A 14,043-nucleotide genomic window follows, 5' to 3' on the forward strand; every position below is an offset into this window, starting at 1 on the left:
ATGTGATCTCCCTCGCTCCCGTGCTGAGGAGTTAACCGAGTGCATGTGTGTGTAGGGCTGTGAACAAAGCAGAAAGAGGCAAGTGAGCTGGAAAGCTGCGACGTTATTTATATAGTTTAAAAGACGTTTTACTTTACTGTCTTTAAACTAGTGTACAGTTTGAACTGTGCTCCAAACTATTTTATTTATTACAGCACTGTTGATCATCAGTCAGTCAGTCATATGTTGGTCCTCAAAAAAAAGTGAGTCTCTTATGATCAACTCCTGAAGTCAATTTCAAGTCAAGTCAAACTCGAAGTTCAAGTTGTAGGTCAACTGCATGCCCAAGTTCAACGAGACTGCTGACTGCAAATGAACTCCGCAAAAGCAGAAACGCTTCACGGATACATTTCATCTGACGAATACACTGCAGTCTATTATTCAGTAAGGCTGTTCTTTATCATATGATGGATGTATTTTGTATCTATGATATGAATAAGACACTTGTGTTCTTATGAAATAAACTGCTCTTTCTCTTGCTTTCTCTCCAAATCACACACACATTCACATAGACAAACTGTCTCTCTGACGAGGAGTCCAGCCTACAGAAGTACTGGAGAGAACTTCTGTTCCTTCCGTTTACCCAGCAAGGGGGGGGGGGGGAAACATGATTCTTCCAAAAAAGGCCACACACACACACACACACATACACACACACACAGAGAGATCAGGGGCCGACTCAAAGCAATGGAAGTGAACTGTTGAGACTTCTCGAGCTGCCTGAAATCATTTGACACAGAAATAAAGAGTACACTTCTGTAGTGGCAGAATGAAAACAAAGGCAATAAAAAGAGATTCAGTTTTACTGTCAAGAGAAAGGGCTTGCAGGCTGGTGGAGTGTGTGGAGAATGAATCTGAGTGTGTATGGGACAGAGATACAGAGAAATGGAGCCAAATAGAAAGAAAGTGATGCATTTATTTTCTGTCCACTGTATGACACACTATTATATAAAAATATACACTGATCATATTCTCCACATCCATTCTTAGTCCATTCTGTCTCTAAATATTTCTTCTTAGCCTCTCTCATTTCTAACAATGTAAAAAAAAAAGTGTTTACAGTACAGTGACATCAGTCACAGCCAAAAGTTTCTGTTATTAACACTGAATATAAACACTCTACCAGGCTGCACACGCACACATACGCACACTTCTACTATCTTAATATTTGTGTAAAAATATTAAAATATACAAAGATTTCCAAAACTGGGTACTGCACATTTTGAAGACCTTTGAGATACATTTTTATTTTTAACTTTTGAAGGCAAAAAGGTAATTTTCTGATTCTGGTGGTTATCTGATGTTGACAGAATAAGAGTCACATGTAACTAGTGTGTTTTTGTTGGTCATATACAAAAGAAAGTGCATAAAAGTCCATTTCTAAAAAAAAAAAAAAAAAAAAAAAAGATCATTTATAATACACCGATCAGCCATAACATTAAAACCAGTGGCAGGTGACGTGAATAACACTGATTATCCCGTTACAGTGGCATCTGTCAAGGGATGGGATATATTAGGCAGCAAGTAAACAATCAGTTCTCGAAGTTGATGTGTTGGCATGAAAAATGGGCAGGTGTAAGAATCCGAGTGACTTTGACAAGGGCCAAATTGTGTTGGCTAGACGACTGTGTCAGAGCATCTCCAAAACGGCAGGTCTTTCAGTGGTTAGTACCTACCAAAAGTGGTCCTAGGAAGGACAACTGGGGAACCGGTGACAGGGCATTGACACCCAAAGTGCAGGGATGCGCGTGAGGCATGAAAGCTAGCCCGTCTGGTCCGATCCCACAGAAGAGATAGAGTAACACAAACTGCTGAAAAAGTTCATGCTGGCTGTGATAGAAGACGTAGTGCTGTGTAGCTGCAGACCGGTCAGAGTGCCCATGCTCACTCCTGTCCACCACTGAAAGCACCTACAGTGGGCACATGAGCATCAGAACTGGACCATGGAGCAATGGAAGAAGGTGGCCGGGTCTAATAAATAACATTTTCTTTAACATCACATGGATGGCCGGGTGTGTGTGTGTTGCTTACCTCGGGAAGGGACGCACCAGGATGCACTATGGGGAAGAAGGCAAGCCGGCGGAGGATATATGATGCTCTGGGCAATGTTCTTCAGGTAATCCTTGGGTCCTGATATTCATGTGGATGTTACTTTGACACGTACCAGCTACCTAAACATTGCTGCAGACCAAGTACACCCCTTCATAGCAACGGTATTCCCTAATAGCAGTGGCCTCTTTCAGCAGGATAACGCGCCCTGACACACTGCAAAAATTGTTCAGGAATGGTTTGAGGAACACGACACGGAGGTCAAGGGGTTGACTTGGCCTCCAAATTCCCCAGATCTCAATCCGATCGAGCATGTCTTTATTTAGCTAGCTTGGGTAGCAGCTTAGCAACTTTTTTGGAACAATACAACAGACACTGCTAATGTTGTGAACCTGATTTCGGAATAGTCCTTTGATGTGTTTGCTTATGAGCTAAGGCTGAGAGTTAAAAAGGAGGCCAGACCAACAGACAAACAGATATATACTTCAATAACAGACACATGTGCTTCCCATATTTTAAAAAAAAAATCACCAGTCACTGACAGGTAGGTAAACATAAAAATTGCATGTCAATATCATATCAGAAAATAGAAGTTAACAGCCATGATAAATGATGATGTTATATACAGTCATGTGAAAAAATAAGTACACCCCATGGAAATTGCTGGCTTTTTTTTTTTTTTTAAATATTGGGAAAAGCAAACAGTTCATCATGTTTGAAACAGTGCCTATTAATAAAGTTGATATACTATCAAATGATACAGAAAAGTGACTTTTTTTAGTAATTTTCACAATTTAAATAAACAAAAAACAGATCAGTCACATGGAAAAAGTAAGTACACCCCTACATTTCATCACACCTTTAAATCCAAAAATTAGAACCTGCTTAGGGAGTGCAGGTGGAACCTGTCTTATTTATACCCCTCTCATATCTAGTGTCTGGTGTCCCTTTGTAATTGAGGTGTGTGGTGTCATCATGCCAAGATCTAAAGAGTTATGTAAGGCCTTCAGAAAATAAGTTGTGGATGCCCGAGTCTGGCAAGGGATTTAAAAAGATCTCCAAATTATGTGAAATACATCATTCCACTGTAAGGAAAATAATCTACAAATGGTGCAGATTTCAAACAACTGCCAATTTGTCCAGGACTGGCCGTTCCAGCAAGTTCAGCCCAAGAGCAGACCGTCTGATGAAAAATGAAGTCTCCAAGAACCCCAAAATGTCATCACAGGATCTGTTAGTAAGTCTTGCAACTGTTGGTGTCAAAGTGCATGCTTCTACAATCAGAAAGAGATTGCATAAATTTGACCTGCATGGGAGGCGTGCCAGGAAAAAGCCTTTGCAAGACTATAGTTTGCCGATGAGCATATAGGCAAAGACCAAGCCTTTTGGAATAATGTGCTCTGGACAGACGAATCAAAGATAGAGTTGTTTGGCCACAGTAACAGCAGACATGTTTGGCACAGACCAAAGACAGCTTTACAGGAGAAGCACCTCATACCAACTGTGAAGCACGGTGGTGGAAATGTAATGGTTTGGGGTTGCTTTGATGCCTCAGGGATTGGACAGCTTGACAGCATTAATTGATTCACCTACGAGTTCTGCATCATATCACAATATGCTTGAAGATAATGTGGAGTTCATCTGTCCGAAAGTTGAAGTTGAACCGAATGTGGACCTTTCAACAGGATAATGGCCCTAAGCACACTAAAAAGTCCACCAAGGGATGCCTCAAAAAGATGAAATGGAGGGCTGATGGAATGGCATAGTCAAGAAAACCCTCAAACCATCACTCATCTTGCAACTGAAAGAATATTGCATGGAAGAGTGGTCGCAATTTCCAGCAAGCCTGCTGGACAATTATACAACACACCTACAAGAAGTTATTTCTGCTAAAGGATGCAATACAAGCTTCTGAGGCCAAGGGTGTACTTACTTTATCCACAGACGAATACCACCTCTATTGATACTTCCCTTGAATAAATGATTGAAAAAGTTAATTTTGCTTAGTAGTAGTTTTGTTCAAGTATATCAACGTCATTAATAGGAAACACGATGAAATGTTTGCTTGTCAAATATGTCAAAAAAGCCAACAGATTCCATGGGGTGTACTTATTTTTTACATGATTGTATATATTCTAATAGATACTTTGATCAATTTTGTGCAAACAGTCATTAAATAAATCACCCAGGCCTAACATAAATCAGTTTCTAGATTACAGCGTGTGTGTGTGTGTGTGTGTGTGTGTGTGTGCCCTTGAGCAGAGCTTGTTCCCATAGTCAGAATAATACCTGGAGAAAAAAATCTCATACCACTGCAGTGCTGTGAGAAGAGAGACAGAATATGAGTAAAGAAGAGAAGAGATAGAAAGCAGGAGAAAAGTGGGAGAACACACATGCGTGCACACACTGCTCACTCTGCTTCTTTGGCATTGTACCACACTGGTCGTTCATCCCTGCCACAATTCCAACTGATCACTTCCTGCTCATGCGTACACTCATACTGTTAATGAAGAACCATTGCTTCCCATGTGAATTACAGACCCTGTTACAAGTCAATAAGTTAGGAGTTATATCTCCACACAATCTGGATTGGGATGTTCAAAAAGCACATAGTGGTGTGATGGTCAAGTGTCCACAAACGTTTACCATACATTGTACGTTGCTTTTAAGAACCCTCCTTGTTTTAAAACAAACAAACAAACAAACAAACAACTGTAAAGGAGTATCAAGGACATGGACACTTCAATTGGTTTCTTTATTTAATACCTAGCAAGAATAGGTCAACTATAATTTTGTGCAACTCTGACAAAAGATTCTAAAGCACCTGAATCAGCCCAAAGTACTGTGCTAACAGCGCTGTACCAGAATTATTGGCTCGCTTGTAAAGTAACTGAAAATCATTGTGTTTTAGTGAACACAGTCTACCGTGGTTCAAATGAAGTTTCTAAAGTAACTGAAACTTCTCGGGTTCACTACAACACAATGCAGCATGTTTCAAGTTAAGTGTAAAACTACTAAACCTGAAGTAGTGTGGTTTGGCCTGACTCACTGTGGCAGTGATTTAAACTAGGCTGCGTGTTTTTGGTTTCCCGTTTACATTATAACATAAACCCAAAGCAGTGTGGTTTATGCCCAATAGACTGTGGTATTGTTTCATTTAAATGTTTTACCCAGAGTGAGTGCGTAAACTTCACGCACGCAAAGAATTCTGAAACACGTTTGAATTTGAAACCTGCAAAAGTTTGTTGTTTTTTTTAAAAATTGTGTTCAAAATCCAAGTCAAATAAGTGATCTGATTTACAGCATCGACTTTATGCAAACTGTACTTTATATAAACTGTATTGTGTAAGCATTTAATAAAGGAGAATCTGATTGTTAAATACGTCACCAAGCATGGTTCACATGGTTTGTATGATGGGCTTGAGAATGCCGTGGATGAGCCCTATCAGTTGTCTATACCCTGATTGGAAAATGCCGAAAAATAAGAGGAAAGTAGTGAATGCACACCGTCGAGCTGTTCCTGCATAGAAAGCGATGTTTATGTGAGAAATAGTTGCAACACTTTAGGCTGAGAGTTACACACTATTTACTGAAACGTTATCAAGTGATCTACGGGAAGCTGCATATCAATTTATGCTGAAAAATTATTTTGAGGGAAAGTAAAGTTGACTCAAGCAGATCCTGTGGTTCCAAGTCAGATCACTGGCTCAACTCAGAAAGTCCAGATAGACATGATTTCTGGAAAGAGATTATCAGTGTCATCCAAACATGATGGCTTTGGAATAAGCCACTAAAGAATGAGAAAATTAGATTGAGGACAAAACGTTGATGAAAAGATATACCATTACAAAGATAGAGAGAACAGTAAATTTGGGGCTTTTCTTAAAAAGAGAGACCCTAATCCTACTTAAGCAGGCAGACTATGATGAAAGGCATCTCAGGCATCCATGAATCAAGTAGCACCTCTGTCACAAGACAGCTATGAAGAGTCAGTTGTAAATGTTGCAGATGTAACGACAGCCTTGGAGATTCTGGTGCTTTGTTAACGGTTGGTCCTTTTCATATACCCCAACTAAGAATGGAAACAATGCATCTGGAAGGTTCTAATGGTATATTATGAGATGTTGTTTGCAATGTTATGCCTACACGGGTATAAAGAAAGGGCAACTCTTTCTGTTTCTATGTGCTTTTCAAATTCCATCAACACAAAAAGACCAATCAAGAGAAATGTAGTAGTGAATCCACGTTCCTGTCTTTGTGAACATGACAGCATGGTCTTCACTGGTCAATGAATGGTTCAAGAAGGCAACAGTGATTTTATGTGGCGCTTTATAGCAGAAAAAAAAAAAGCATAAAAATGGGAATTGGTAAGAAATTACAGAGTCTGCTAGACAAGTGGTATGTGAACGGGAGAGTTATTTTTCAATGCCATGTCACTCAGTTCTCTGTATTAGTCATGCACAGCTATCCAGAAATCCGCCAGTGGCTTCTCTGTGAACCTTGTGTACACTCGTTTTAAATAAAAGTTTTCCAGCAACACCCCCTTCTACCATTTCGACCCCCAGGTTAAGAACCGCTGGTATATCATTCTATCATTTGCAATTACGCAAACACTGTCGTCATCCATGCCATAAGCAGCTGTTTTCATCATGCAGGTCATAACACTTTCTGAATACAGATGAAGTAATTCAGAACAAAGATTGAGTACAAAGCCAGCATTCAACTAAAGCGAATCCAAGAGAGACACTGAGTCCAAACAGCAGTTTTTTTCCTGGTACAAGGTCCATGGAGTCTGGGTAGAGTAAAGTCTATTGGGGAGGACTACACTTGTTTGATTTGTTTGTTTGTATGCATGTATGTATGTATGTCTGGGAATGAGCCTGGTAGGAGGAAACTAGTGAACTCAGAGGAAACCCAAGCGGACATGAGGAGACTATGCAATAGTGTGCACAAACAGTATCCAAACTCAGGATCGACTTGGGGACCCTGGAGCTGTGCTACCTGCGAACATCATCATGCTGCCCAAAGAGAATGTGTTGCAAAGTGTAGGACATGCCTGTGGTTTAGGATGCCTGCTACTTTCCACTGCCTAGATAAGCACAATACATAAATAAATAAATACCATGCATTTAGAGGTGGGCAAACTTCAATTTGCATTTTCCATTGAATACAAAAAAAAAAAATTTGTCTTTTAACTGATTTATGCGAAGAAAAGAATTTCACTGTGCTGTAATGTATACATTACTAATAAAAAGGCTTCTTCTTCTTCCCATACACAGGGGACTATGTTTGCCAGCACCGTGTCGGTCGTGCCTTCGTCAGTGGATGTTTGTGGACGTCCACTTCTCAGTCGGTCTGCAACACTTCCAGTCTTTCTGAATCTGTTAATAAGTTTGGCAGCAGTGTCGTGTGTGACGTACTCGCACTGTTTCCTGTTAAAGTCCATCGCAACCTTGTGACAGCTTCCTGATCCAGCCATGAGAATGATTTCAACACGTTCTTCACACTTTGTCAAAGGCATTCTCGGAGATATTTTGCTACAAAAAAAAAGTGGTAATTTTCCCTATGTACAGATATGGAGACTTTTGTGACACCCTATAGATGGACCAAGTAGAAGAAATAGTTAAAAGGTTGCCTTTAAAAAGGTATTTAGTGCTCCATTCAAGACTTCAACTGAAAAGTAGCAGCTTTGACTTGAACTTGATTTTGGAGGTGATTGTGCAATTACTGACTTCACTTGAAATTGAAAACGGATTATTTAGATGTGAGGGGGGCACACGGTGGCTTAGTGGTTAGCACGTTCACCCCCCGTGCTGCGGGGGTTTCCTCCGGGTACTCCAGTTTCCTCCCCCAGTCCAAAGACATGCATGGTAGGCTGATCAGCATGTCCAAAGTGTCCGTAGTGTATGAATGGGTGTGTGAGTGTGTATGTGATTGAGCCCTGTCATGGATTGGCACCCTGTCCAGGGTGTACCCCGCCTTGTGCCCCATGCCTCCTGGGATAGGCTCCAGGTTCCCCGTGACCCTGAAGAATGGATAAGCGGTATAGAGGATTGATGGATGGATGGATAGATAGATGTGAGGGAAAGTAACCTGACTACAACACTATATGTGAGGACATCACTTCTCAGCAGCAGGTTACACAGAAGGTACTCACTGACGCGCAGGCTTGTCACACAGGAGTTTAACAAAGTGCACTTTTATACCTTACTGCTTGTGAAAGAACATTAATTTACCACAGCAGCCACACACTTCTTCTACTGGCCTTGTCTCTTTGAAACTTCCTTTTATTAAGGACAAAACGCTCATTAGTAACAACGTAGAGACTAAAAATGATACAAATGGTGGAGACAAAAGTTGTTTGAGAGAAAGAAAAAAAAAAAGAGAAAAAAAAGAGCTACTTTAACAAAACACACACTGCGCCTGCATTGAGAAATGAATAAGCGCCTTCCCCCGGCGACACCATTCACTCCAACATCATGTTCACTACAGGAGTTTTAGTGTCATTAGCCTAGCATAGCGTAGTTTAGTACCGTAAATTACATTGAGATTGAGAACAGCAGCTGATTGACGGAGCTTTAGAGCAGAGACCTGCACTAGCATGTAAAGGCAGGCTGTAATGCGCACGTGCAGAAATGTTTCTAAACTGTGTAAACAAACAAAAACTATTAAAAAAATAAAATAAATAAATAAATAAATAAAATAAAAAACCCACTCACCGGTTGCTGGGATTCCCTGCATCTTTCCGAGCAAAGTGTCTTCTATCATGAAGCAGTAATGTTTTACACTTTTCCCACTCTATTTCAGTCAGGGTCGAATAAACGTCAAACTTTCCTGTTTGCTTTCTCCATTTGCTACACACTGTTGGCCCGCTGTAGTGGAGAGACGCGCTGATGTACTGAGAAAAAACTGAGGCACTAAATCCGCTTCCAGAGTCAAGCCCCTTTTTCCTTTCTTTAATTTGCGCATCGGTCCATTCAGTCCTTCCCCCGGCTCCGTCCGGTTTCCTGTAGAGAGACTGCTACTGCTACTTCTCTCTCTCTCTCTCTCTCTCTCTCTCTCTTTCTCCCCACTCCTCTCTCTCTCTCTTTTTCTCCCCACTCCCCACTCCTCTCTCTCTTTCTCCCCCTCCCCACTCCTCTCTCTCTCTCTCTCTCCCCCTCCCCACTCCTCTCTCCCCCCCCCCACTCCTCTCTCTCCCCCCCCCACTCCTATCTCTCTCTCTTCCCCCCACTCCTCTCTCTCTCTCCCCACTCCTATCTCTCTCTCCACTCCTATCTCTCTCTCTCTCTCTCTCTCTCTCTCTCTCTCTCTCTCTCCCCCCTCCTCTCTCTCTCTCCCCCACTCCTATCTCTCTCTCCACTCCTCTCTCTCTCTCTCTCTCTCCCCTCCCCACTCCTATCTCTCTCTCGCTCTCTCCCCCCTCCCCACTTCTATCTCTCTCTTCCCCCCACTCCTCTCTCTCTCTCCCTCTCTTTCCCCTCACTCCTCTCTCTCTCTTTCCCTCTTCCCCCACTCCTCTCTCTCTCTTTCCCTCTTCCCCCACTCCTCTCTCTCTCCTCCTCTCTCACTCTCTCTCTCCCCCACTCCCCTCTTTCTCTCTTAACCTCTCTCTCTCTCTCTCTCTCTCTCTCTCTCTGTGACTCTGCTCACCTTTTTAAGCAGTTTTGCACAGAATCACGTTATAAAAACTAAATTTTGGTGAATTCATTCATTCATTCATTCATTCATTCATTCATCTCCAGTAACTGCTTATCCTGCCCTGCTGGGGAAAAAATGTAAACTATCATATTCTAATGGCTTCCACTAAAAGTACCATTACGAACCACCTGCTAACCATTAAAACCATTACCATTATGCGTCCTTACTGGTATCCACTAGACATTACATGCCACCAATACAAGGCAACAAATTACCAGTAGAGACCCACAGGTTCAAATACAGTTTCCATTAAAACCAATACAATTCCCATTATAACAATTAAAAAACATTACAAATTCTAAGAGGGTTTCTATTATTTTTGTTGGTTTGTTTTTGTTTTTCAGATGTGGGCACCATGTATACACACACATATTGTACATTCACACTTGCATTTACACCTGACAATTTAGAGTACCAACTGGCATGTTGCAGAGCCAAAAGTCCTGAGGGGTGAAGCTGGATCTGATCCAACTCCTCCTTTAAGCCTAACCCTAATGCCTAACCCTAAACCACACAATAACACACTAGGTTTTACACTCCACTCCCTGAACTTTTAGCTTGACTCCACCCAAGGGAGAAGTTGCTGAATCAGGTCCAGCTCCACCCCATTTGGACTTTTTGTTCTGCAGCAAGGACTCCTCTTTGGGGAGGTTGGAGGAACACATTGAACCCAAAGGAAACCTATATGTACATGAGGAGAACATATGGAATGTATTGATCAGATACTGCATATCAATATTTACACATATAGTGGTCTTTAATGCTGGTATTAAATGAGATAATATTTTCTGATCTGTTGCTTAGTGGTTAGCAAGTTTGCCTCACACCTCTAGGTTTGGGGGTTTGAATCCTACCTCTGCCCTGTGTGTGTGGAGTTTGCAAGTTCTACCTGTGCTTCGGGTATTTCCTCTGGGTACTCCAGTTTCCTCCCTCAGTCCAAAGACATGTGTTGTAGGCATTTCTTCATTGTCCATAGTGTGTAAATGGGGGTGCGATTGTGCCCTGCGATGGGTTGGCACCCCTGGGATAGGCTCCAGGCTCCTCAGTGACTAATGGATGGATAGATGGATAGGAATACCTATAATATGAGCACTACTATTGCACCAGGAGGTGTTGCTGCAGAACAGACATGGAATGGCATGGAATTGCCTGTGGCCCTGAGCATTGAGGTGCTTCCTACCAAGACCCTCAGAAAACAGTATTATATTGAGAATGGGAAGAGTGGGATTGGTGAACTCCAATATACTGTACCACCCTTGCCTTGATACTAATATTACTTAAAATATTATCCAAGGTGGTACATTAGCAGCAGACAGTGTTACCATGTCACAGCATCAGGGTATCTGGTTTAATCCTGAGCTCAGATTTCTGTCTTTGTGGAGCTCCACATGTTCTCCCAATGTCCATGTGGGTTTCTTTTGTGATCTCCAGTTTCCTCCCACCTCCCCAAAACATGCCCATAGGTGGACTGGCAACTCTAAAATGCCCCTAGGTATGAGTGCGTCCTAAGATGGACGCATGCTATCCAGGATGTATTCCCAAGTCATGCCGAGTGTTCCCAGGATCGGCTCCAGATCCACCGAAGATAAATGACTGAATATTATCAAGCTCTTAACAAGTGATGATTGCTTTTGCCTGTCTCTCACACACATACATATATCTAAGTTTTGTTGTGTTCACTATCACAGTAGGTTCTCCCATGTGTAACTGAAACCAGATCTGCACCTGCACAAAATTCTAAAGTAGCTACTTACCAAATGTCAGCAGAATAGTTTATGAGGGCTCTGCCAAAGCCTCCCTGGGGCAGGAGGAGGTTAACTTAGTTACGCCTCATTGATGCTCTTCAGACGGCCCACGTGCCTCACACATGTCACTACTCAAACTACACAATAATGGCTTGGTTAATTAACTCTCTTCTTTGGTCAGTTGCCCATTTTTTGGTTCTCCTCTAACTAACACCATCTGGTTCGTATGTTAGTCAGTATCGAATAATTCTACTCAGATATTCAGAACATAAAACTCTTTTTTTTTTTTTTCCCTCAAGAAAGTAAAAAATTATCATACTAATAATGCAGACAGAACTCTTGCTGCAATTAAGAAAACTACAATATGTCCAAACACAAGTCAACTGCTTGTCTCAAAGCTAGCACTTCGTTTACTTTTTGTCTACTAAAGAGTGTCCCTGAATGCAGTGTCTTGGTTAAATTTTGTCAACAAACAAGTACAATTGCTGTCTTTTTATACACGATATCATAATGTCAACGCATGGTACAAATAAGTTAGAGAAGTTTAATGATATGAAATTTTATTTACTTGCTTAGTGTAAAGACAGGTTACACATACATTTGTGTTTTAATTCCAGGTTTAATAAGTCAGTTTCAAATGAACCACTTTTATATCTACGGTCAGACAAAACAGCATTTTAATAAGAAACTGCAAGCAAACATTTATTAAAGAAGTTTTTCTTTGTCTCTGAAGATGCCAACGAGCTACACAATTAATAAAAACATTTATTGTCACTTTAAGCAGGAACATTTTGCATTTATATATACAGTAAAACCACTGACAGGTGAAGTGAATAACATTGATTATCTTGTTACAGTGGCACCTGTCGGGATATATTAGGCAGCAAGCGAATAGTCAGTTCTCGAAGTTGATGTGCTGAAAGCAGGAAAAATAGACAAGCGTAAGGGTCTGAGCGACTTTGACAAGGGACAAATTATGATGTCTAGATGACTGAGTCAGAGTATCTCCAAAACTGCAGGTCTTGTGGGGTGTTCTAGGTATGCAGTGGTTAGTACCTACCAAAAGTGGTCCAAGGAAGTACAACCAGTGAACCAGCTCATTGATGCGCATGGGGAGCGAAGGCTAGCCTGTCTGGTCGGATCCCACAGAAGAGCTACTGCAGCACAAATTGCTGAAAAAGTTCATGCTGGCTATGATAGAAAGGTGTTAGTACATCAACACATATTGCATGAAAGTATGCTGTGTATGGCGCTGCGTAGCTGCAGACCAGTCAGAGTGCCCATGCTGACTCCTGTGCACTACTAAAAGCACCTACAACGGTCATGAGCATCAGAACTCCACCATGGAGCAATGGAAGAAGGTGGATTGGTCTGATGAATCACATTTTAGGTTTATATACATTCTATATATGCTGATACAGGTCAAGAGCTACAGTTAGGGTTCAAAAATCAGAATGGGGGAAAAATGTCAGTGATTTTGCCTGTGCCAGACTGGCTCGTTTGAGTATTTCTATGAAAGGCTTGAAATGGGTTTTTTTTTTTTTTTTTGTTAGTCTGAAATTGGTCTAATTGTTCTTTTTTTTTAAAGAGGCACTTAATCACTGCAGTTTTCAATAAGTCTGGGAAGATGCCAGTGAGCAGTGAACCATTAACTATCGGTAGATTGTCCTCGCTAGGCCGCTGAACAACTGATTTTTTTTAACAGCTAGTGGCAAAGCATCAAGGCAGCAGGTGGATGGTTGTAAGAGCTGCATGCTTTCCTTTTGCAGTAGACGGCAGTTACGTAAGTGAGACTAACTAGGTTTTTACTTTATGGTACTACGTGTGGCTTTGTTACATTAGTTGACAGGGAGGTTTGTGTGGCCTGTCTGATATTTATGATTAAGCCTCTTAAAAAATGATGCACATTCACTGAATTTGTTGACAGAGAGACAACACAATCCCATCTGTGTTGAGGGAATTGAGAGACAAATAAGTCATAGAAATCATTGATGTTTTTTATTACTGATGTCTGATAGGAATAAATGTCTGGCATTTTTTAAATTCTAGATTATAGTCATGACTCTGTTTATACACTATATGGCCAAAAGTATGCGGACACCTGATCATCACAATCATATGTGGTTCTTCCCCAAACTGTTCGAGGCACACAATTTTATAGAACGTCTTTGTATGCTGTAGCATTACAATTTCTCTTCACTGGAAATAAGAGGCCTAAACATATTCCATCATGACAATGCCCCTGTGCATAAAGCGAGGTCTGTCAAGGGTGGAGTGGAAGAACCCGAGTGGCCTGCACAGAGCCCTGACCTCAACCCCACTGAAGATGTTTTGGATTATCTGGAATGCTGACTACACCCCAGGCCTTTTCACCCAACATCAGTGCCTGATCTCACGAATGCCCTTATGGCTGAATGGGCAAAAATCCCACAGCCATGTTCCAAAATCTAGTGGACAGCCTTCCCAGAAGAGTGGAAATTATTATAACATTATCATGAAATTATTATGG

The 14,043-nt window shown here is 41.4% G+C and overlaps 1 protein-coding gene across 1 annotated transcript in view; it reads right to left on the minus strand.

Moving 5' to 3' along the window:
* Window positions 1-9,149, minus strand: part of fgd (faciogenital dysplasia) — a 64,478-nt gene extending 55,329 nt beyond the window's left edge. The window contains exon 1 of the mRNA XM_017468590.3: window positions 8,808-9,149. Within this exon, the coding sequence (XP_017324079.1) occupies window positions 8,808-8,856 (49 nt within the window). The 5' untranslated portion in view covers window positions 8,857-9,149. The remainder of the gene's footprint in view (window positions 1-8,807) is intronic.
* Between the last annotated feature and the right edge of the window lie 4,894 nt (window positions 9,150-14,043).

This window comes from Ictalurus punctatus, chromosome 5 (assembly GCF_001660625.3).
Source record: "Ictalurus punctatus breed USDA103 chromosome 5, Coco_2.0, whole genome shotgun sequence".
NCBI lineage: Eukaryota > Metazoa > Chordata > Actinopteri > Siluriformes > Ictaluridae > Ictalurus > Ictalurus punctatus.